General features: G+C 40.5%; 1 protein-coding gene across 2 annotated transcripts; it reads right to left on the reverse strand.

Moving 5' to 3' along the window:
- Window positions 1-1,206: 1,206 nt before the first annotated feature.
- On the reverse strand, window positions 1,207-24,432 carry SQLE (squalene epoxidase). 2 transcript variants are annotated; one of them, XM_054020253.1, is made up of 12 exons: window positions 23,252-24,432; window positions 20,893-21,139; window positions 20,396-20,576; window positions 17,357-17,416; window positions 16,116-16,212; window positions 13,577-13,690; window positions 12,009-12,180; window positions 7,762-7,857; window positions 7,050-7,192; window positions 3,257-3,353; window positions 2,753-2,840; window positions 1,207-1,862 (listed from the first exon to the last, which is right to left on the reverse strand). In XM_054020253.1, the coding sequence occupies exons 1-12, from the start codon at window positions 23,543-23,545 to the stop codon at window positions 1,670-1,672; spliced, it is 1,782 nt and encodes a 593-aa protein (XP_053876228.1). In that variant the 5' UTR covers window positions 23,546-24,432; the 3' UTR covers window positions 1,207-1,669. The 2 variants fall into 2 exon arrangements, with proteins under 2 accessions (XP_053876228.1, XP_053876229.1); XM_054020254.1 differs by lacking the exon at window positions 17,357-17,416 and having other exon boundaries at window positions 23,252-24,431.
- Between the last annotated feature and the right edge of the window lie 429 nt (window positions 24,433-24,861).

Genomic DNA, 24,861 nt, shown 5'->3' on the forward strand with positions numbered 1-24,861 from the left:
TAGTTAGCTGGGGGTGCATATTTGGCTCAGGCTCTTTAACCCCTGGTTTACAGGAGACTTAAATATTATTTGCAATCAAACATACATTAAGAATACATTAAACTAATCCATAACATTTCAAAAATTAGACTCCACAAATTATGAAAACACTTTAAATATAAATGCTGCAAACTTTGAATACCCTTAAAGTGGCATTGTTTAATTTTTATATATAATGGTATTTGAAAATATTACTGTTTTCCCTTTGAGTAAAGTTATCAGTTATTAAAGTAGCAATGTTTAATTTCAATAGGGTATGAAGAGTGATATTGGTTAGAAAAATATATATATTTCTGTTTTCACTGGAAAAAAGGTCATTTGAAACATTTATCAAATAAAGTATTAAAAGTCTCTCCATAAATATTTTTCACAGTCCAACAGAAAAGTTGATTATGTTTATATACAGCTATGTAAGCTATCATTTTTTTTAAAGATACATACTCAAAGTTTTGTAAACTGTAGAGGAAAACAAAAAAGAGTGATCTGTCATTACTTTCCATCCTGTTGGCTGTGGGGGATATAAGGGTTTTTGGGTGAGCCAAAAGGAAAGAGCCATCCATTATTACATAATACAATCAAAGGAAAGGTAGGGACAAAACAAAAATACACAGCAGAGGAAAGGACATTATTAAAGGTAACATTGAGAGGATATTGTCAGTAAAAGGCATTAAATTTTTTTGGTCACATGCAATATCTTGTAGAGGAAAAACAAAAACCAAGTATTAAAAAGGACACTTTTGAAGTCTTTTTCATGAGTTTTTAAATAATCTTTACTAATATTTTTAATATCCACTTGGAATAGCTCCTGACTGAATTTTTTTTGGTGTGTACAACTTGTGGCTATACTTCTGTTAAATGGCTGGTATCTGTTACCTTTCATTTTGCTTGTGCAACAGAAGTTAAGTCTTTTAAATAAAGTGAGACTGTGGAACTGGAAGAAGGCAGCTTGAATGAAATACAGAGTTGTTAAACAAATTCTGATCTGGAACCTCTTGTATAAAGTAATTCTGGTGAGGAGAATGATTTTTTAAATTAGCTACGTAATAGAGGATGACATTTGCAACAGTAATGAAGTTTAAATATATGGTAATTTTTTAACCCAAAACCCCTTGACAGTGTCCTTTTAAGTGTCAGCAGATTGCTATTTGAATTGCACCTGAAATAAAATAGAGGCAAAGACTTTTAATGAAATAAATGAAAATTTTCTTACAATATTTCACAGTAATAAAGAAAACAAACAATCCATGGAAACATTGAAGGATGCAGCAGCAAATGATTTAAACTGTTCACTCTTCATTTTATTATCATCATCAACATTATTGGTGCATTCTATGCAATGGATAAAGTAAGGAAATTGTCCTCTGCCAGAAGTGGCACTTTTCTACCATATGTTAACAGTTAATTATGGTCCTTGTAAACAGTTAAGTCATTTTTAAATTTACATGGTAAAGGAACATATATTTACATATGTACATATACCCACAAGAATAAAATTAAGCCAAATCCTGAACAGGGGGTTGCACTTTAAACAGAGGTGAACATCATACAGTGTTGAACAGTACCTGTCCAAAAGACTGTAAAGGCTTGGTGAGTTTTACATATTCTTCCTCCATTCATTTCTCTCTAATATTTAATAGACTATATACTTCATTTCAGAGCAAATGAGTGGAAATATTACAGAGCAAGCCCGGTAAAGTACAGCACCGCTACTGAAAAATGCGCGTGGCTTCATGACCCAGGACTCTGATTTAAAGCAAAAATAAACAGCATATAGCGCAACAGCAAAGAAGTGGCCAATCAGTACCATTGGTTTAGGAGATAAGCTGTACAGACAGAAGAGAAAACACATTAATAAAGAGAAATTTGAAGCGCTATAGAATTTTCAGTCTTACATATTAATTCAATAGATTTTTGTGAGCACACTACTAACATCTGTTTGATCTAAACAATCCCAGCCCCGCTGTCTACAGTGGAAGAATTTGGCATAACTTGGAGCTGCTGTGTGCTAAGTAATTCCTCCTACATCATTACCCTGATATACCATTGCCTCAGCTCCATTTCTGCTGCAGTCCTCATCCCTGCCTTTATCACTTCCCATCTGGATTATTTCAACTCCCTTCTCGATAGCCTCCATAGGTCCAGTTCTCTTGACTCCACTGAGTGAGGAATGCAGCAGCCCTCTTTCTCACATGCTCAAAGAAGCACGGTCTATTGTTTTATCCATTTCAGGGTACAGTTCAAAACTGTCCCATTTTTAAAAACCATCCAGACTCACACCAACCTTCTTCAAAGAACTTGCCTCTCTCTGCTCCCATCCCTGTTCCCTCCACTCATCTAGAACTGGCATCTTCTGTAGCTTTACATAAACTCAGTTCTTGGTGAATGAATTGTGTCAGCGATCATCAAGTCTTCAGCCATCCTGAACCTCTTTGTCTCACTGAAACTCTCGTGCCCACATATCTTACTTCCTCTCCAAACTGTTTTAGTGGAATCTTCTAACTGTTCAGCATTTTGGGACACACTTTATATGAAAGGCATAAAACAAAATAAGGACCAATCCTAAGGAGATTTGCTAGTGTGGACCCTTCTGCCCATGCAGTTGCCGACTCAGGGTGAGCAAGGGTCTGCATTAGTGGACCGCAATCCATTAACTATGGTATATGCTAGTTCCTGATACAGTACAGTAGGTGTTTCGATATTTTATATAACTTACACAGATAGCAATCCGACGGGACCAGAGACACACTCTCCCCCAAGTTTGAAGTAATGGAAACATGCTTGCCTTAGCTGATGCAAGGAATCTAGAAAAGGAATTTAAAATATCTTCAGTAACTACTAAAACCACCTAAAACCAAATAAAGCTTTGATCCGAAGTCCACTGAAGTTAATGGGAGTCATTCCATTGATTTCAATGGGCTTTGGATGGGGCCTCGTAAGAATAATCTTACAAAACACTTACTAGTCTGTGAGTACTACATTCAGGCACCACAAATATGTTTTTTTAAATGGAATTGCTTATACCAATTGTCCCTGGGCTGTTTGCGGAGATATTATCAGCAAAATGTCAGCTCATACCAGATACCAGCACTACTCACAATTTTGGAGGCATAGTCTAACACTGACAAGTATGATACATGCTCATGCATGAAAACACACAGAGAGTGTACTTATTTAATAAGTTGCAATTAATTACAAAAGATCTCTTAAATGTACTTACCATCTTTGGCAGCAAACAGTTCATAAAGGGCCTGAGCAAGAACATTCACTACAAAAGAATGAGACTTTTTTCTTGACCAGTAAAATGTCTTTTTTGCCTGTAAAGGTAAAAAAAAAAAAAATCTTTATATCAGGGCACAGGAAAATACTCTTTTCCTTCTAAAAAGGTATAGGAATGACTTCCTTTTCAAAGTTATACTGGTGCTGCTGCATTATCTTCCTACAGATTTTGTACACTTTTTCTATTTAAAGATCAAAATCTGTCTCAGCTATAATATTGACATCAGCCTGTTTAAAAGCCAATTAGATCTCCTCTTCCCCCATTCTGCTGTAGCCATTAGGATAATAAAATCATGGAACTTTGATATGGAAGAGACCTGTTACATCATAAAGACCATCCCCCTGCCAGCCCTTATGGTATCTCTTAAAAATAGAGAAGAAACAGGAAGAATGTTCTAACTCAGGGGTCGGCAACCTACGGCACCCGTGCCAAACACGGCACGCGTGCCGATTTTGAGTGGCACGCTGCCTGCCCAATGAGAGGAGGAGGAGAAGGAGGACGAGCAGAGAGGCCGGAAAGCGCCACACTGGGGGAAGAAGCAGGGGAGGAGGGAAGCTTGGCTGCCGCAGGACCAAGCTTCTGCCTCCTGCCCCGGTAGGGGAGAGCGATGGGGGGGTGTCCTGACCCCCCGCCCCTCTCAGCCCCCACTCCCATTGCTCTCCCCTGCGGGGGCAGGAGGCAGGAGCTTGGTCCTGCGGCAGCCAAGTTTCCCTCCTGCCCCGCTTCTTCCCACAGGTTGGTGCATTCCGGCCCCTCTGCCCCCTCCTCCTCCCTCTCTCTGCCCACAATGGCCCTTGCGAGGGGGAGGGGGAGAAGGAGCAGAGCAGAGCCGAGCCGAGCCGAGCGGCAGCGTGCTCACTGCTCCATAGAGCAGGCAGAGAGAGGTAGGGACAGAGCCTGGGGGAAGGGGGTAGGACAGGGCATATCCCTTCCAGCCCCCTGCCATGAGCCGCTCAGGGCAGAGGGCTGGGAGCACCCCCACGAGCCGAGCACCCCAGCCTTCTCCCCTGCACCTCCACACACCCAGCCTTCTGCCCTGCACCTCCACACACCCCCAGCCCTCTGCCCTGACCTCCCCCCAACACCCAGCCTTCTGCCCTGCACCTCCACACACCCCCAGCCCTCTGCCCTGACTTCCCCCCAACACCCAGCCTTCTGCCCTGCACCTCCAAACCCCCCCAGCCCTCTGCCCTGACTTCCCCCCAACACCCAGCCTTCTGCCCTGCACCTCCAAACCCCCCCAGCCCTCTGCCCTGACTTCCCCCCAACACCCAGCCTTCTGCCCTGCACCTCCAAACCCCCCCAGCCCTCTGCCCTGACTTCCCCCCAACACCCAGCCTTCTGCCCTGCACCTCCACACACCCCCAGACTTAGAGAGACCTTCTAAAAAACGTTAACATGTATTACCCGCATGCGAAACCTTAAATTAAAGTGAATAAATGAAGACTCGGCACACCACTTCTGAAAGGTTGCCTACCCCTGTTCTAACTAATGGGGCTGTCATTATTTCCTTGGAAGACTATATCGTATAGTATACACACGTTTTTTTAAGATATTCATCCATTCCTCCCAGTGATACCCAGGATGGAGAGCAATTATTTAGATGGAAAAAGGGGGTATTTACACCCTCCAAATATTTGTAAACTCTTATTCTTCCCTCTTTTACACATTGATTTGCCAAAACTAAACATTGTTTAATTGGCCACTCTAAAAATTTTGTACTGTTTTGAATGAGTCTACTATTTTTAATATAATTTCCCTCTTAAAAACCTATTTCAGAGCCCACTGAAATCAATGGAGTCTTTCAATTGACTAAAATAGGCTTTGGATTAGTCTTTATATAGATAGGGAATGTATAGCTTAAAATGGTAGACTCTTTCAAAATAGTAGAAATATGCCCACCATCATTTTTTGATTCTTTCCTCTAAAGGTACTTTTTTACTCTTTCTGGACCCAATTTGTGTACATTTTTCTGAACTGAAAACAATATTGTGCATAACAGTAGTTTAGGAACAAGTGAAGAAGAATATCACATTCAACTGATACTGAAGAGCGTATTTAGAGATGTAGGGTAAAAGTTTCAAAAGCACCTTGGTAACTAGCGACTTTGAAAATCAATGGGATTTAAGCTCTGAAGTACCTGTCACTTTTGAAAAATATACCCATGAACACTTTGAAAAATATACCCCTTACATGTGGGGTAAGACCTTCTACAGGGGTGTGATTGTTAAAGCACACAAATGGGTCTGTGTAGATTCTGCTGGTGTGGTTAACCATAGTGCTGCCTGAAACAGTACTATGTTAAAGCACACTTGGGGACCTTTAGTGTGCACCAATAGGGTCTACAGAGACCAATTAATGTGCAACACCTTAGTGTGCTTTAGAAATCTCACTCCTGTGGAGCTCATTACTCCACCATATACATAAGCCCTTAGCTTGTGAGTTCTGACTGGATCACAGCATAAAGTGGCAAATAAAGGATGCTGGCAAAACGAATTATTAATCATGTTTATTACAGCAGTGCCTAAAGACCAATCCCAAATGAGGCTCCATTGTGCAAGACACTGTACAAACACAGACAATCCCTGCCCCAAGGAGCTTGCAATCTAAACAGACAAGACAAAAACAGGATGGGGAAATGGGATATAAAACATGCGTCTGATGAAGTGGGCATTCACCCACGAAAGCTTATGCTCCAATACATCTGTTAGTCTTTAAGGTGCCACAGGAATCTTTGTTGCTTTTCACATAAGCAGAGTGAACAATGTGATGGCGGCAAACTTCAAGTTAGTGCCACAATTGTTTTGCGGTGGGTTTGGTTAGGAGGGGAGAAGCTAAAAATGGAAAAAATGAAGGGAGAGGAGATGCTGATGGAAGAAGGGTGAAGGGCAAAGGAAAACCGTAAGAGGGGCAGGTACAGAGCATTGCTGATGTGAAGAGACTGAGGAAGGGGAAGGGGAAGGGATGGAGCAAACAGCCAATTACCACAGGGCAGAAAAAGTCCAGTCAAAATTTTAGAAACTTCTTTAAGTGTTCAAAAGGTCCTTGATTTGGCTTCTTCTGCAACTGCTCCTACCACCTAGAGTCTCTGGCTGGTTCCTCTCTGCAGTTTCTTTCCCACTCCCACCCAAATGCCACATAGCAAGAAGCAAGAGCAGCGAACAGAGGCACCACCTGGGTCTCAATTTCCTCAGAGTGGATGGGGGAGGGAGTGTCTGCCCTGCATGGTTCTGAATCTAGACAGGGAGGGAGGGATGGCCCCAGTTGGGCCCCATTTTACCCCTCCCGCCATCCACAGCAGTTTAATGATTCACAATAACATGTAAAAACAGCTTTGACTAGGTGGGCAAAGAACTACTAATTGCCCTACCCCCAAGTTGGAAGAAATATTAAGTAACTGACAGAAATTGCATAAAGACAAGCCTGGGCATGTCCCGGAAATAGGGTTGCCAACAGTCCCTTATTAGAAGGGCCATCCTTTATTTCTTCATGTCTGTACAACAAAAGCAGCAAGAAATACCTCAGGAGAATGTGGGTGAGTACTGCTTATTTATTAATTATTATATTATTAACAACAGCAACATTAGGAGAAGAGGTGGGGCAGAGCAACTTGCAACATTAGGAGAAGAGGTGGGGCAGATGTGCTAAGAAAACAGTCCCTTATTTTTGAAAGACGTTGCCAACCCTACCCAAAAAGCACAATTATAATCCTAACGTCAAAATAATGTCTCACCTGAAGAATAGCAGAATCCTCATAAAGATCTGGAATATCCTGGAGCAAGCTTCTCCATATTTTAATATCATTCAAAACAACACTCATTCCTCCACCTGTCAGAGGGTGCCTCATATTATATGCATCTCCCAAAAGAAGAACGCCTAGATGGGAGAAAAAAAAAATAATGGCATAGAACACATGCCAAGTACTCCATTTTAGAAATCAAAACTTTTCTTTCTTTATCAAATTTGCTAAGCCTTAGCAAAGAAAGCATTGCAGCTTGAAAACTACATAGATTCCACACAGCAGCTTAAAATCACAGTGTAAAATGCATCTGAACAACTTAAAAAAAAAAAAAAAAAATTCCAAGCTTTAACACCCAGATCAAGAAGAGGTTATAAAAATTTCTTTATATTTTCCTTTAAAAAATAAGCCACAGATAACAAGCATGAAAAACCACCAGCCTGAAACGGACTTTAAAAAAAAATGCATGTTTTAAAATAAGGATTTAAAATGGACCAACCAACAACCTTAATTCTAGGGTCACTAACAATATGCTGTTTATAGGCGCCAAACACACACCACAGGAATGTTTTTTTAAAGTACCATTTTCACAAAAGATAAAACAAACTTGACAGGGACAGTAGTACTGACAACAAACAAAAATATTTCTAAATTTGTTTAATGGTCATTAATCCTATACTTTTAAATATTTTTGTTCTTACTCTACCTTGTTTGTTAACAGGTGATGGAGGTAGGAAGCTTGCTGGCATGGTCCTCAAACGATCATTTTGAACGGCTATCAGGAATGGTTCCTTTAGGTGCTCTGCAGTAAGGAAACTCTATTTAGTTATATTACATATATGAAAATCAAGTCAAGTAATTTGCACAGAACTACTCATAACCAGTTCTCAGAGATGTAACCCTTCGGAATTGCCTGTTACATATGTAAACGGAACAAACTACTGTTTGATGTTATGGTATCTATCAGTAACATAAAATGAGGGTTCAATGCTGCAAACTCCACAATGGCTCAATCCTGCGATATGCTGAGTGCCCTCAATTGCAGCTGACTTTTATTGGGAGTACAGGATGCTCGGCACCTCGTAGGATCTGTACCCAAGTGTGAACGTAAATTGGAGCTCATCACATATAATGCTTGCAGCATCAGGCACTTAGTTTGCAGAGGGGAGGAAAATTGAAAAGAACAAACAATAATTCTGGCATTTTAATCAGAATGAGCACACTAAACTTGTACATTTAGCTTTTGTTTTCAAATGACCTTACCACGTTCCCATTAAAAATCAGTGGCAAAACTCACAATAACTTTGGTAATGCAGGATCAGGACCTAGAACAGGTACCATGGCAAAACATCAGTGCAACTCTAGGACAGGCAAAGAAAGGGCATGGTGAGTTGCCTCCTTCAATATGGTCACTCAAAGTAGTTTTCAAATCAGATAAAAAAAGACCCATTTCAGGGAGACTGATAAAATTATTCTTGCTCTACCTTCCCCAGCAGCAGCCTAATCTGTCTCTAGATATATGTAACAGAGTCCTGTGGCACCTTTAAGACTAACAGATGTATTGGAGCATAAGTTTTCATGGGTGAATGCCCACTTCGTTGGATGCATGCATTCACCCACGAAAGCTTATGCTCCAATACATCTGTTAGTCTTAAAGGTGCAACAGGACTCTGTTGCTTTTTACAGATCCAGACTAACACGGCTTCCCCTCTGATACTAGATATATGTGGTCCATTTCTGCATATTTTAGGATTTCCCCAACTATTTAAATGAGAAAACCACTTAAATCTGCACCTTTAATACATTTCAATTCCACATTGAACGTAAGAACATAAGAACGGCCATACTGGGTCAGACCAAAGGTCCATCTAGCCCAGTATCCTGTCTTCTGACAGTGGCCAATGCCAGGTGCCCCAGAGAAAGTGTACAGAACAGGTAATCATCAAGTGATCCATCCCCTGTCGCCCATTCCCAGCTTCTGGCAAACAGAGGCTAGGGACACCATCCCTCCCATCCTGGTTAATAGCCATTGATGGACCTATCCTCCATGAATTTATCTAGTTCTTTTTGGACCCTGTTATAGTCTTGGCCTTCACAACATCCTCTGGCAAAGAGTTCCAAAAGTTGACTGTGCGTTGTGTGGAAAAAATACTTCCTTTTGTTTGTTTTAAACCTGCTGCCTATTAATTTCATTTGGTGACCCCTAGCTCTTGTGTTATGAGAAGGAGTAAATAACACTTCCTTATTTACTTTCTCCACACCTGTCATGATTTTATAGACCTCTATCATATCCCCCCATTAGTCATCTCTTTTCCAAGCTGAAAAGTCCCAGTCTTATTAATCTCTCCTCATACAGCAGCCGCTCCATATCCCTAATCATTTTTGTTGTCCTTTTCTGAACCTTTTCCAACTACAATATATCTTTTTTGAGATGGGGCAACCACATCTGCATACAGTATTTAAGATGTGGGCATACCATGGATTTATATAGAAGCAATATGATATTTTCTGTCTTATTATCTATCCCTTTCTTAATGATTCCCAACATTCTGTTTGCTTTTTTGACTGCCACTGCACATTGGGTGGATGTTTTCAGAGAATTATCCACAATGACTCCAAGATCTCTTTCTTGAGTGGTAACAGCTAATTTAGCCCCCATCTTTTTAGATGTATAGTTGGGATTATGTTTTCCAATGTGCATTACTTTGCATTGATCAACACTGAATTTTATCTGCTATTTTGTTGCCCAGTCACTCAGTTTTGAGAGATCCTTTTGTAGCTTTTCACAGTCTGCCTGGGACTTCACTATCTTGAGTAGTTTTGTATCATCTGCACATTTTGCCACCTCACTGTTTACCCCTTTTTCCAGATCATTTATGAATATGTTGAATAGGACTGGTCCCAGTACAGACCCTTCGGGGACACCACTATTTACCTCTCTCCATTTTGAAAACTGACCATTTATTCCTACCCTTTGTTTCCTATCTTTTAACCAGTTACCAATCCATGAGAGAACCTTCCCTCTTATTCCAGAACTGCTTACTTTGCTTAAGAGCTTTTGGTGAGAGACCTTTTCAAAGGCTCTCTAAAAGTCTAAATACACTCTATCCACTGGATCCCTCTTGTCCACATGCTTGTTGACCCCCTCAAAGAATTCTAGTAGATTGTTGAGGCATGATTTCCCTTTACAAAAAACCATGTTGACTTTTACCCAACAAATTATGTTCATCTCTGTGTCTGATAATTTTGTTCTTTACTGTACTTTCAACCAGTTTGCCCGGTACTGAAGTCAGGCTTACCGGCCTGTAATTGCCGGGGTCACCTCTGAAGTCCTTTTTAAAAATTGGTGTCACATTAGCTATCCTCCAGTCATTTGGTACAGAAGCTGATTTAAATGATAGGTTACAGACTACAGTTAGTAGTCCTGCAATTTCACCAAAAACGTAAAAGGTAATAAAATGTTTAAGTACATCAGAAGCAGGAAGCTGACTAAACAACCAGTGAGGCCTCTGGATGATCAAGATACAAAAGGAGCACTTAAAGACGATGACGACATTGTGGAGAAACTAAATGAATTCTTTGCTTCAGTCTTCACAGCTGAGGATGTTAGGGAGATTCCCAAACCTGAGCCGTCCTTTGTAGGTGACAAATCTGAGAAATTGTCACAGACTGAAGTGTCATTAGAGGAGGTTTTGGAATTATTTGATAAGCTTAACAGTAACAAGTCATGGGGACCAGATGGCATTCACCCAAGAGTTCTGAAAGAACTCAAATGTGAAATTGCGGAACTATTAACTATGGTTTGTAACTGGTCCTTTAAAATCAGCTTCTGTACCCAATGACTGGAAGATAGCTAATGTAACGCCAATATTTAAAAAGGGCTCTAGAGATGATCCCGGCAATTACAGACCAGTAAGTCTAACGTCAGTACTGGGCAAATTAGTTGAAACAATAGTAAAGAATAAAATTGTCAGACACCTAGAAGAACATAAATTGTTGGGCAAAAGTCAACATTGTTTCTGTAAACGGAAATCATGTCTTACTAATCTATTAGAGTTCTTTGAAGGGGTCAAAAATATGTGGACAAGGGGGATCCAGTGGACATAGTGTACTTAGATTTCCAGAAAGCCTTGACAAGGTCCCTCACCAAAGGCTCTTACGTAAATTAAGTTGTCATGGGATAAGAGGGAAGATCCTTTCATGGATTGAGAACTCTTTAAAAAAAAAAGACAGGGAACAAAGGGTAGGAATAAATGGTAAATTTTCAGAATGGAGAGGGGTTACTAGTAGTGTTCCCCAAGGGTCAGTCCTAGGACCAATCCTATTTAAGAGTGGTACCCATATTAGTCTGTATCAGCAAAAACAACGAGGAGTCCTTGTGGCACCTTAGAGACTAACAAATTTATTTGGGCATAAGCTTTCATGGGCTAGAACCCACTTCATCGGATGCATGAAGTGAAAAATACAGGAGCAGGTATAAATACATGAAAGGACGGGGGTTGCTTTAACAAGTGTGAGGTCAGTCTAATGAGAAACCAATTAACAGCAGGATATCAAGGGAGGAAAAATAACTTTTGAAGTGGTAGGAGAGTGGCACATTACAGACAGTTGACAAGAAGGCATGAGTAACTGTAGAGAGAAATTAGAATTGGGGAAATTAAGATTAGGTTTTGTAATGACCCAACCACTACCAGTCTTTATTCAGGCCTAATCTGATGGTATCAAGTTTGCACATTAATTCGTCAGAAGCTGCAGAACTGGAATTAATTTGAAAACTTGATACCATCAGATGTCTACTATCAGATGTCTGACTTTCCAAATGGACAATTCAGCAACAAATTGAAAACAAAGCCAAAACCAACCCAAACCCTCCCCCCACACCCCTGCCCCAGACCCTGTGGGATAATACATCATAATTCTAAAGAGTACATACACAAATATTCATAGTCTTACCAGGTAGTTGTGGATAAATTTTCTCAGTCATGTATTCTTTGATGTTTTTTGGCATTTCCCCTCGAATATCAACAAGTACTCGAGTCTCATTTGAAGAAATCTGGTAGATAAGGACTGGACTAGGATTAGCTAAAACAAGTTCAGCATGATTGGCTTTAAACTGTGGCGAATCCTTTAAAAAAAAAAAGGAAGGAAAAAACTGATTAGTAAAAAGGTCAAAAGTTGCTCTTTTGCTGAATCATTTCCTGACATCCTTTAAAGTGTATTAAATGCAATATAAGTCACATTAATTTAACATTAAGATTGCATGTTGGGCAATGAAAGTGCTAAGGTTCCAAAAACAATGATAATTTGACTTCTTTGCACATTCTGAATATTTTATTACAATACATTTTAATTTGTATATTAAGCCACACACTTCATTAAATCCTTCATTAATTCTTATGTGTAAAGAGGCCAATTTAGGATTTTGTTTAAATGAACAAAAGAGAGATGAGGAGATGAAATGCTCATAGGTGTAATTTCGCTTTCTACTCCATATGGGCACCAATTCAGCAAAGCACTTAAATATGTATTTAACGTTAAAGCATGTGAGTAGTCAATGGGACTAATTATATTTTAAAGTTAAGTATGTTCTTATGTACCTTGCTGAATCAGGGTTATAATCAGTAGTACATATTTTTAAGTGATTTTAGTATTGTTAAATAAAAACCAGTGGTTTCCCCCCCCCCCCCCCAAACCAAGTAAGGGCACTAGTCCTCAGTATGGACTATGGGCCTAATCTTTCTTTCACTGAACTCAATTAAATATTTATCATTGATTTCAATAGGGTTAATGTTTTGAGAACTTTGAAAATTTAGGCTGGTATGAATTTGTACCTCGTATTATATTTGACATTACACCTATAATATCCCCAGATAAGAAATGGTGTTAAGTCTAGGTACACATCAGTGTGATTGTCTACACAGAAAGCTAATGCATGGTAACCCAAGGTGTGAATCTACAGCACACTAGCTTGCCACACACTAACTGGCCATGTGGACCCTGCAACTGTGCACTAAAAGTTCTGCAGTACATTTAAAATGAGAGTGCATCAAAGCGCACTGCAGAACTTTTAGTGCACAGTAGCACGGTCCACATGGCCAGTTAATGTGCAGCAAGCTAGAGCTAGAGATTCACACTTAGGTTGCCGTGAACTAAACTTTTCATGTAGACAAATCCAGTAATTTAAGAGTAAAAACACACAATCCAATTTTTAATGCCACTATTCTTACTATGGTCCAATAATTCCCAAAGCCAAAAGGAAAAAAGTTAATGAACTCCTGTTAAAATATTTAAAAGCATGTTGTTCTTCTAATAGATGCTTTGGAGGCCATTTAATAATATAATTTAAGAGACTGCTGTCAGTACTTACTGAATAACAAAAAATAATAAAGCATAAGGATAAATTCTCATTTCATACACAACTCTCATTACAGCTACTGGGAGATATGGTTGAATTTGGAGAGAAAAATATGCCTAGTAGCTGATGTATCAGTCTTTCTGTACTATACATACAAGGTCCTTACTTTCAAAATGCAGCCAACAAAATGGGATGAAACAGAAACTTTGTTGGAAACCAATTTTTTCCTAAACTTGGAGAAAAGTCCATCAGCAACAACAGTCAGAGGTGCATGTAATTCCTGCAACATAAAAATGTGATATTTATCTCACTTTATCCTTTGTATCTATCTTGTTAATCATATGTTGATCCTATATAATTTTAGATCTGATATTAAGATATAAATAGCTGAATTAATTTATCTCAATTTTAAAGGGAAAAAACACAATAAATCACTCTTGGAATTGGAGAAAGTACGGAAGAGTTCCACCCCGTAAAAACTTTGAGACATTATGAGCAATTTAAGAAGATGAGGAGCTTATAGAAGAAAATGCTTCTTGACTTTTAATTTATTTTTTATTGAAGAATCTGAAAGTCTATATATAAATAAATAAGCAAAACAAAAATGGAACATCTTTTACAACAGTGACACACCGATAAATAAATAAAAGATTTCTGCTGAGATTCCTCAGTTCATTTTTCTTTTAAAGGAACAAAAAATAAGATGAGAACGTAATTTCCAGATAACACACCACCGCCACTTTTATTTAATTCTGGAATTACTGACCAAATCACTGGCAATCTATCAAAATGAGTTACGTAGAATCTCCTACTTGCTTTAGGATACACATTATTTAATATCAACAAACCACCCCAAGCCCTATATTTTTCAATCACTTACTGGTTTTGACGTTAAAATAATCATGGAAGAGTGACTGTGATACTAAGCATCCCTGTATTCAGACCCTATACATTACTGTAAAAATCTTTGTACAAAATATGTACTGTGAGGTACATTTGAAAACTCACTGATCATTAATATTCTTGGGTGTTGTATGTACACAATGTGTATTAAGAGTTATGGACATCTGCTGGAATGATAATTAAAATGTGTTCAAGGTAGGCATGTCAGGGAGAGTTGGTAAACGAAGTATAAAGGAATGTGGTTTTGAATTTCTGACCATCTGATATTCAGGCAAAGACAATGAAGGTCCATTTTTACATATTAAAAAGCTATTAAGCTAACAAGTGGTGGAAGAAAGAGCATGGAGCTTCCTTCACCACCAGACTTCAGGTTGCCTACCTCACAGCTTGAATACGCTTTACTTTGAGGGCTAACCCTCAGACGAATCCATTTCAAAGGTTTATTGGTCTATAAAGTAGACCAATAACCAGGCTAATACTATTCGATATTTTATTATTGCATAGGAATGTCTTCTTTTACTATGAATAATGAACCAGCACATACCCCCTGGATCTGTGGATGGAGGATCCCCTCTAGGTTCCAGTCTCCCCCCTCCCACAGAGAAGTGGGACTCAGCTACCTTTGTAGCATCATCTCCCCACCCGGAGATGGTTCACACTGGAGAGAGCAGATTGGGCAGGCCAGAGGGAGAAATGGGTGGGCCAGAAAGATGCACATCACCCACTATCTGGACCCCTGGATATTAGTCCAAAAAAGAGATATGGATTGGAGCTTTACCCTTTTTGTGACCTCTGAAAATTACTGTGGGCCGTCGCAGACAAAAGCTCGAGGAGGTACAGTAAAGCCTGCTCCCAAGGAGCAGAAACGTTTTACATGGGAAGCCAGAACCTATGTAGAGACTGACAGGACTTCCACGCAGACAGCCGTAGTCTCCTGATATCCACCAGATTTAGTGGTGACTCCTGTAGCCTTTTCTCTATGGGGAACATCCTGCCTCCTAACAGAATGTGTGTGTGGGAGGGTAGATGGGGGGCGTTTGGACTACTAATAAATAAACAACATAGGTATATAACACTTTCCACCCGTAGATACTAAAACACTTAAAAGTTAAATATTCTTATCCCCCTCTATGCTTAGAGAGGTGGAGTGACTCCCAGTCCAGTGGACCACACTTAAAACCCTCTACAGCAAAAAGCAGCAAAACTTAAAAAGTTGTAAAGCACAAAAATCCCATAATAAAATGTACAATACAATCTGAAAATACATCAATGATTTTCTGAAATTGAAACTGCAGGAATGTTAAATGGATTGTATTTGAAGAAAAAGAAAATCTTCAGCACTAGAAAGTGACCGAAACTGTTCCCCACACCCCCCAAATAAAGAGACTGTACAAATTTCTTAATGTAATGTACTATCCTGTACTGCCGTATGTGGAAGTCACTACTTCCTTGTTTAAAAGAATAAAAATATCTAGCCTGTATATAGCACTTTTCACTGATAGATCAAAATGCTTTACAAATCACCATATATTCCCACTTTACAGATCAGGAAATAGAGGCACAGGGAGTGAAGTGACTTGGCCAAGATCACCCAGCAGGCCCGTGGCAGAACCAGAAATTGAAACCATGACCCAGTCCAGCCCTCTATCCACATGGCCACAAAACCTCCCTTTATTTTTCTAATGCTTGATGCACATTTTTTTTTTAAATGTTCTGAGATATCCAAATCTTCTTAAATGCTGTATCTGTGACCATACAATAGAATAGTTAAACACAAAGAACAGTGAAATCTGTTGTCTCACCTTAATATCTCCAGTTTCTTTATCCTTGTACTGAACACCCACCACACAGTCATCTTCCTCGAGCAGTTGTAACACAGTCCCTTCAATGAATTTTGTGCTGAAATAAACCAGAACTTTTAAAAGTACAGGAAAAAATAAAAGGATATTTAGGGCCATAGTTTCAAACTGACTTATGACATAGAGAATACAAGTTGTTCATGATCCCATTACTGCATATAAAAAGCATTCATTTACACATATAAAATTGTTCTGCCTAGTTTCAGACACAGTATTAAATGGTTCCTATTTTCTTGAAATCAATGGCCAAGACCAAGTGTCACTGAACGCTATGGCCCTGATCCTGCGAAGACATCCACATAGGTTTAACTTTATACACTGTGATTAGTCCCATTGACTTCATAGTCTATCACTTAAAATACACATGGAAGCCTTTACAAGACTGGGGTCTGTGGGCTTGCCTACACCAGTGGTTCTCAATCAGGGGTCCAAGCCCCCGGGGAGCCGAGAGCAGGTTTCAGGAGGGTTGCCAAGCAGGGCTGCCGCGTGGAGTTGAAGCCCAGGCCCTGCGTCCCACCACCCGAGGCTGAAGCCAAAGCCTGAGCAATGTAGCTTTGCAGAGGCCCCTACGGCATGAGGCCCCAGCCAACTGTCCTGCTTGTACCCCCTAATGCCGGTCCTGGTTTTTATATCCAGAAAACCAGTTATTGTGACACAGGTGGGCTGTGGAGTTTTTATAGCATGGGGGGGGTGGGAGGGAGAGACTTGAAAAGAAAAAGGTTGAGAACCCCTGGTCTACACTACAGAGCCTTGGCCTCTATAGCTATGCAGGCAGAACCCCCTAGTGTACGCGGTGTAAGATGACATAAGGAGTTCTATTGACAGCATAGCCACACTATGACATTAGCTAAGCCAACAGGAGCACTGCTCTGTTGGTATAGTTGCATCTACATTAGAGTGTTTTCAGGCACAGCTAAGTCAGCTAGGGGTTGTGATTTTTTCCACTGTTGGAATAATTGGGGCCTAATAGGCCTACTTTAGTGGTTAGCCTAACTAGTGAAAAATGAGTAAAGGTTCATGAATTGCCACAGTGACCCATTATATAAAATTGTTTAAGAAAAGATGTAAGGAGGAGACAGAAAGACTGAATTAATTTAAACAACGAGATCCTGATACCACCCAAGGGCTGTGTTTAGCTCATGTGTAGCAAAAAAGAGGAATGTAGGACCAGAAATTAGGCCTACCTGGTGGACAAAATAATGATGGGGGTTGAGCTATTCCATCCATCATCTGTTTTTGGGGCCCTACAAAAAGAGATGGGGGAGGAAGGATGACTATCGCCACTACCGTGGCTGCAGCAGAAGGATTTTTATTGTGACACGCAGACCTTGACACACCAGTAGGAACACCTGACCATCACTGCTGCACCAGCAAGGACCCCAGCCTGATATCTTTGAGATCTTGCTCTGACTTCCCCTCCCTCGTGTGTCTCTTTCTGATCACCACTATCTTCCTTCTCTTGGTTTTTCGCCATATCCTGAAACCACCTACACTGCATAGCACCCGCAAGAGATGAGATGGCCCATCCAGCTCTCCTCAGCCTGAGAAAGACCAGTGAAGGAGAGGGACCTAACCAAACCATCCAGATGATGTCCTGACTGCAGAGGTGAGCTAGGGTCTAGAGTAACAGCTGTCGTGGTTGTCCATGACTGACTAGCTATTGTGCATTCTGAGAACACCAACAAAAGCCATATATCCCCCATTTTTAATTATGTTGTCTCTTCTCTCCCAACTTACTGTGCTCTTCACAATCTTTGTAAAGCCAAATGTGAGCCAGTTACCCCTCAATGGATCCATGACAGCGACAGACTGCTGACCAAGAACACTCAGCCGAAAGTGCAACTACCACAGCCTGGACTTAATCAATATTCTCTCTCTTTAAAGAGAGATTTTAATAGGTTTTGATTATGTTCATTTTACATAATCACTCAATTTCAATTTGAATGCTTGTGTAGACCAGGTCGCTATGTTACCACATGGCTTTCCTTCTCCATTATCTCACACACAACTGTATGCTCCTTATAAGTATGGGGGAAGAAGGGGAAAAAAAACACCACATTTTCATGGTGCTAGAGTTTCAGATTAGGAAGATAAAAAAAAAAAAAAAGTCTGGCTTTTTTTTTTTTTTTAATTCTTTCATTTTTTAATAAAATTACTAAAATAAATTTTATTTCCTAGAAAAAGATTTTCAATGCCATTTTCTTTAACAATATTACCCTGCAAATATACTTTTAGTTTTATAAAAGGTGTGTACATTACCAAAATTAATACATATTTGCATGACTTGGTCTCATCTGTTGTTCATAAACCTACTAAAGTAAGTCCTTATGACAGTAAAAGGAGCTCCTCAAGTGAATTGCCAACAACTGGATTGTCAGAGGGATTTCACATGGGTGCAAGGATCCACCTAGACAGATTCAATTACAGACTCTGTCTATTAGGTTAAACTCTTCAGGGCAGGGAGTGTCTATCTTTGAGTCTAGTGAAGCACTAAGCACATTGTTAGAACTAAACAAATAAACAGTAATAATATTGATAAAGGACCCTTTACCCTGTGTGTAATTTTACTTTTATTCATCTGCAAATAAATAGTTATTGCTTAATACATGTTAAAAGAATATATTCACTTGTAGTGACACTAACCTTTCACTCCCCATGACACATTTTTTAAGAATTCTGAGAGAAAAAGTAAGACTCCATGGCACTCAAAATTACAAATGTTTGAAATCTCCCAACTATAATTAAATATTCAACTTCCTCTTCCCTGGTACATGGAGAGGTGGAACATATTCAAAATGAACCAAGAAAGGAATAAATGAACTCGTTACAAATACTGGCTTTTCTAAATTTCTTCTAGAAAAATGTGTAAAGCAGATATAACAGAATTTTCAAGGATTTTAAGAAGAGTTAGGTGCCCAAATCCCATTGAAATTAAAGGTATGCCCAGGCAGTTTAAACTTTCGTAATTATCACAAATGCAGCAGATCACCTCAGCTTGCACCAAACTTAGCAGTATTGCGGGGTTGATATTTTAAAAATGATTTCAAAATAATTAATTCATCCAATCTAATAGATTTAATGGAAACAAACAGGTTTTCAGTAAAGAACAAAGATTCATACCATACCTGTGTACTTATTTTTAAAAATATATAGCTTATTGTGGTATGTTGCATGATAAAGCAATAAGACCTTACTTTCCTTTAACATTTGGGTTTCTTGACACCCCTTTTACATAAAGGCAGTGATCATATAAAGAAGTTTGTTACAAATGTTTTTAGGGAAGAAGGGGTTGCCTTCAAGACTCTAGAATACCAAAACTATTGGAGGTGTTCATCGCTCTTTTCCAACAATTTTACTTGTATAAATAGTATTGGAAAAGATGGAGGAGTAGAGAAAAGAGGATCATGATTATCCTCATTCTTGCTAAGGCAAGTTTCTTTTCCAGCATCATGAATCAGCAGGAAGATCAACATGCTTAGGGTCTGTCTATACTTGAAAGTTAATGAAGATTAAGGCAGGGTGTGAATTTAAAGCACAGTGGCTATTCCTGAATAACTCCATGTATTTACAATTCCTGATCATGAAATGAGTCAGCTCTACCACTTGCTTCTCTGATCAATCCAGGTAGTTCTGTGCATTATTCACTGATAGAGCATGGCTGTTTTTGGCAAATAGCCCAGATCAGCACTGGTGTACACAAGTGCAACTCCATTCACGTTACTACCATTTGTTGCAGGGCTCATTTTGACCCAATTTATTAAAGTATACATTATGCATTACAGGCCTGTTTCTCCATTGAATCAGAATCAATCTGTGGGGCAAGATCCGCCCCACAGACTGCCAGTTGGACCACATTTTTTAATTCTGTGGCATGTATTTGGGGAACACTGGTGTTCCCAGAAATCCAAGACCAAATTATGTCCCAAAGACCAATGCACAGTTGCTTACTTACATGCTCTTTTAATTGATTATGGTGGAATTAATATACCTCTTATAAACATCTACAAAAATATGTTATGTGCATACTGAAGCAAAAAAAATTATTAACGCTCAGTTCCTGCATCAGGATTGTCTAGTGCAGACCTTTGCACCCTTGCAGAGTTCCACTGAACTGACTGGAGCATCTCAGAGGCGCAGGGAATTGTGCTATTGGATCCTGATGCAGGAACAGGACCTAAAATTGTTGTAATATGTTGATTAAAATTTTAAGCCAGCTGTCTTACTTGGGTTCTGCCATGGCTGCCCTTCGGAGACCCATGATGAAGCGCCCATGATGAAATGCTCTTCCACTCTGCACCAGACCATCTGCAGAGTTTGGATAAGGAATTTCAACCTCCGACTTGCTCTCTAGATCATGAATTATGTAACCATTTACTATGTGAGCATCAAGACCTTCCACTGAATCTGGAAAACAAATCCCAATATATTAGTGAAAGAATAAAGAACAACAAGGAATACGCATTAGTCTGTAAAAATTGACCTCTACACCAAGAATATTCTATTTCTTTAGCAAACGATCACATGCATACAACACAGAAGGGGACATTTTCAAAATGGTGGACAGGAAACATAACAAGCAGCTTTAATCCAAATATGTCCAGAATATGTTGTATTTTTAAATTTTCTTTGTAAACATGCTTTTCTTTGATACAAGGGGGTTTTGTCCTTGTCAAGTAAATACCTTTGCAACAAAATATCTGCGTTTTAAAGATTTACTTACCTTCAAGACCCAGTTCTTTAAGAGCATGATATCCTCCAGGTTGTAACAATTCTCCAACTATCCTGTCAGGTTCCTTCAGATCCCTCTCTACTACTGTCACATTTCTTCCGTCTCGTGACAGCACGGCAGCCAAAGCAGAACCAAGTACACCTGAACCCACGATGATAACCTCTGGATCAGACTGAGGAGCTAATATTGTATTTGTAGCAGTCTCTGTCACAGTGTTTGAGTTTACCCCTCTTTTACCCTATGTAGAAATTAAAATCAACAAAAATGCAAGTGACATATCTAGCATTTATACTCTTTATTTTACAAACAATAATAGACAATATAATATAAAAATTGAATGATTGTGAATTATCTTTTGGCTTTAAAAATTAGACTTTTTTTCTAGGTCTAGGTCTGAATATCAACTCCTCTAATCCTGCAAACCATTATTATTGAGCCTAGTGATGTGAGAAGTCCCATTGGAATTCAATGGGGTACTCAACAGTAATAAGTGTCATGTTCATGGTAGTAGGCATTAAGCTCAGTAGAAAGGGTTTGCAGGAGTGGGTCCTGAGCCATATTAGGGCCATGGATGATAGGACAGCACTGGTCTGGAGACAGATTTTTCTGAGGCCAATTATAAACGTGGTCAGATCTGGGAGAATTTTCACAGGGATGGCAAAAAGCACGTTCCTGACACGAAGGCAACCTCCCTGCCACATTTCAAGTCCCTGCTGCAAAGCAGAGGCTTTAGAACTTCTCAACAGTTGAAAAAAATTCTTTTAACATGGTCAAGATACATTTCTGCGCAACCTTGTTCTGAGAATGGCAGAACCATTTTAGCTGAAATCTCCCCTCAAAAAAAACCAAACAAATACCCCAAGGCAGGCACCCAAAATGGAAAATTTCAGCCCAGTTACAATTTGACAAAGTTATAAATAACTGAAAACAGAGTTTTATCATGAAAAGTGTTAGGTAACTGTAAATATATGCTGTGCTATCATTTGACTATTTATATTGCTTACAATTGAAACCCAAAGTACTGTCATTCATCAAATTATATATATGCTGGTTAATCAATTTCTGTGGTGTATTAAAAGGTCTAATAGATTCCAGTCCTTCCTGGCAATTACCAATCAATTATACCTCACATTGCACAAAAATGACAAATGTGATAGTAGAGTTTCTTATTTATTCTCTGTCAACAACTTGCTTGGCAAACCTGCAAAATATTTTTTGACTACCAGAGCTGCAGTTTGTACTTGCAATTTGCAAAATCGCAAGTATTTTCTGCTTTTTACATCACTCCCAGCAATAAACACTCTACAGTCAGAATTTAAATGACAACTGTCAATGGCGTACAAAGTAGAATGGAATCCAGCTCATTTTTGACACAGCTCCATTAGCTCTGCAGTGCTTGCTGTAGTAAAAGCTAGATTGTATCATACAACTACCCAGAAGTGAAACAGGATCGTTAGGTAACAAGGGTGCCATGTTTATAGCTACTTTAAATGATTATAAAACCTGGGAAGTAAATATAAAATAAATTAACTGGGGCTCAGGGTATAGTCTTTGTAAGAAACAATACAGTAGCTGAAAGTCCCAGGGGAATTGCTGCAGCGGCAATGAGGTCATGATTTCTAGTGCAGGGGATCAGACAGAGTCAGCTCTGCTCCAAAGTGCATATGGAAGGGGGTCCAACTATTGTAGTTCAAAGGATGCACTGAATCTGTACATCTGCTTGAGACCCCCGGTGGGGCTCCTACTGAGCTCCTTCCACTAACTAAAGCTTTCCGCTATCATACCACTGGCAGACAAGGAAAAGCTGGCAGTCTGCTTCAGAGATTCTGCCCAATGTTCTAAAAGCCTTTGAAGATGTAAAGCCCTATATATGTGATATTTATTTACTATTACCTATAGAATTATTTGGATTTCATCAGATGTATCTGCAAAAACATTTTCTAGTCTGCCACATAAATGGTTTTCTTTCAAATGTAGAGATGCTGAAAGCTGATGTATGTCACAGCACTAACAATTTAAGATGTTTCCTATGTGGGAAAAATACTTTACTGGAAATTACACAAACACAGAAACCGCAAATCAACTTAATAACGGAGATTTCGCCCAAGGTTTACCTTTAAACTTAATTTGAAACCCAAGAACCTAGTGTCTTGATTAAAACAGGCTCCATCTATGAGTTTGTCACCCAAAACGGAAATAAAAAACTAACAAATCCCTAGGTGGGGACCACAAAGATAAATCCTCTCCAACCTTCATTAGCTGCTTTTCCCTCAAACTGACAGAGGAGCCCTAATATAAAAACAACGGTGAAAGGACTCCATTCTATTTCCCAGGTTTGAACTGAACTTACCTTTCTGGATTTGGGTTGCTCTGCCTGTGGAGATCCAGGGGTGGATTTGGCCCAGAAAAAACCGATGAGTGGCAAAGCTGAGAGAGCACTACAGAGCATCCCAAAGTGGGACTGTTTCTGCTGCCCCCACTGCTGTTGTTTTAGCCACCCAGAACGATACCGATAAGACAGGAGCAAACCAAGAGAGAAAAACATCAACATAGTCAGCAGCACCTCTTTGTTGACATAAGTCATCAAGTCTCCACATTTCTTATACACATAGATGAAGGAGGCGATGCCCAGAAAAGTCCACATTATGACGAGAGCAAGTAACTATCGCCGGTGGTTCCCTTTAACACTTGTACTGTGATTGAAGTTCTCTGAAAAAGGGATTTTGCACAAGCTATACAAATCATAAAAATACAAACATCCTCTTAAAAATATATATGTGGTAACAGAGAAGCAAGGCTCTCTCACAAAGCCCTGCAAAAGGTAGCAACTGCAGCTTTACTGGGGCATGGCAGCCCAGAGACAAGGATGCTCCAAAAAGTGGTATGAATTCAATACAAATCTCCTCTTAAAACAACCAGAGAGAGATTTACAGCAGCTCAAATGACTTCAATTCGACAAACTGACTACAACATTGGCCTCAGCTATTGTCGCCTGATGCTCCTGAGGGTCAAAGTCATTGCTGGGGTGGAGTTTTTTTGCGACTATATCTCCTTTGGGGATCACAGTCTCTTTTCTCCAGCAGCAGGTGCTCTCCCCCACAAAAATAATTAGACCGACATATTATTACAGGTGGCCTGACATGAGGCTTCTCGCGGGAGCCGCAAGAGGGGATTTATAAGAGGGGGAGACCCTTCTCGTTAACTAGCCAATCTTATTAAATCTCATGTTGAGCACGGGCTCCTCCCCGCAAGCCAGAGACGAAAGAACTATGCTGGTGCCGCCCTTTAGAAATCCTCTGGCCGTTCTCTCGTCGCCCTCACCAGAAGCCCCCAGCAGACCCCAATAAGCTGCTCCCTGGCATGGGGCGCCCGGCAATGGACCCTGGCTGGGCTGTGGCTCCCCTGCCCTCACTGGGTGGCGGCTCCCGGTCAAGCCCCGCTCCCCGCGGCTGAGCCGGTCCTCGCCCGGGCTGATGAGGATGGAGCCAGGCCTCCCGCTCGCCCTCTCCCCGGGCGCAGCCGCTGCCTAGGCTACGGACTTCACGGCTCGCAGCCAAGCAGCAGGGGTACAAGGAGGAGGGGCGGGGTTTATGCTAATGAGCGGCTCCCTCCATCCTCTGGCAAGCGCCGCGCGCCCGGTGCCCCAGCAGCTCCGGGCCAATCGGCGGTGCTAGGCCGAGATGGCGCTATCGAGGACTGGCCAATGGCAGGGAGCGGAGGGCGGGGCTTGACGCCTTCCGGGCCCCTAGTGCGATGTGACGAAATGAGCGGGCGGGGCTAGGGGAAGGGGTTGCGCCCTGCGGTTGCCATGGGCACAGGGAGGGAAGATGCTGCGCGCTGGCGGGGGCGGTAGGGCGCAGTTTCCCGCCTCCGACCGCGTTGCCGCAGCCGGGGCTCTCGGTGCTGCGTCCTGCTCCCCAGGAGAGCCTGTTCCCGGGCTCTCCGTCTGCATAGCCGAGA

Source organism: Malaclemys terrapin, chromosome 2 (assembly GCF_027887155.1).
Source record: "Malaclemys terrapin pileata isolate rMalTer1 chromosome 2, rMalTer1.hap1, whole genome shotgun sequence".
Taxonomy (NCBI): domain Eukaryota; kingdom Metazoa; phylum Chordata; order Testudines; family Emydidae; genus Malaclemys; species Malaclemys terrapin.

Excerpts from the sequence above, each read along its gene's own strand:
- SQLE (XM_054020253.1), bottom strand. The coding sequence starts at position 23,545 with ATGTGGACTTTTCTGGGCATCGCCTCCTTCATCTATGTGTATAAGAAA. Across the intron at positions 20,577-20,892 it reads TAAAGAACTGGGTCTTGAAG|ATTCAGTGGAAGGTCTTGAT; the intron begins GTAAGTAAATCT and ends TTTGTTTTCCAG. Across the intron at positions 12,181-13,576 it reads TTGTTGGCTGCATTTTGAAA|GATTCGCCACAGTTTAAAGC; the intron begins GTAAGGACCTTG and ends TTTTTTTTAAAG.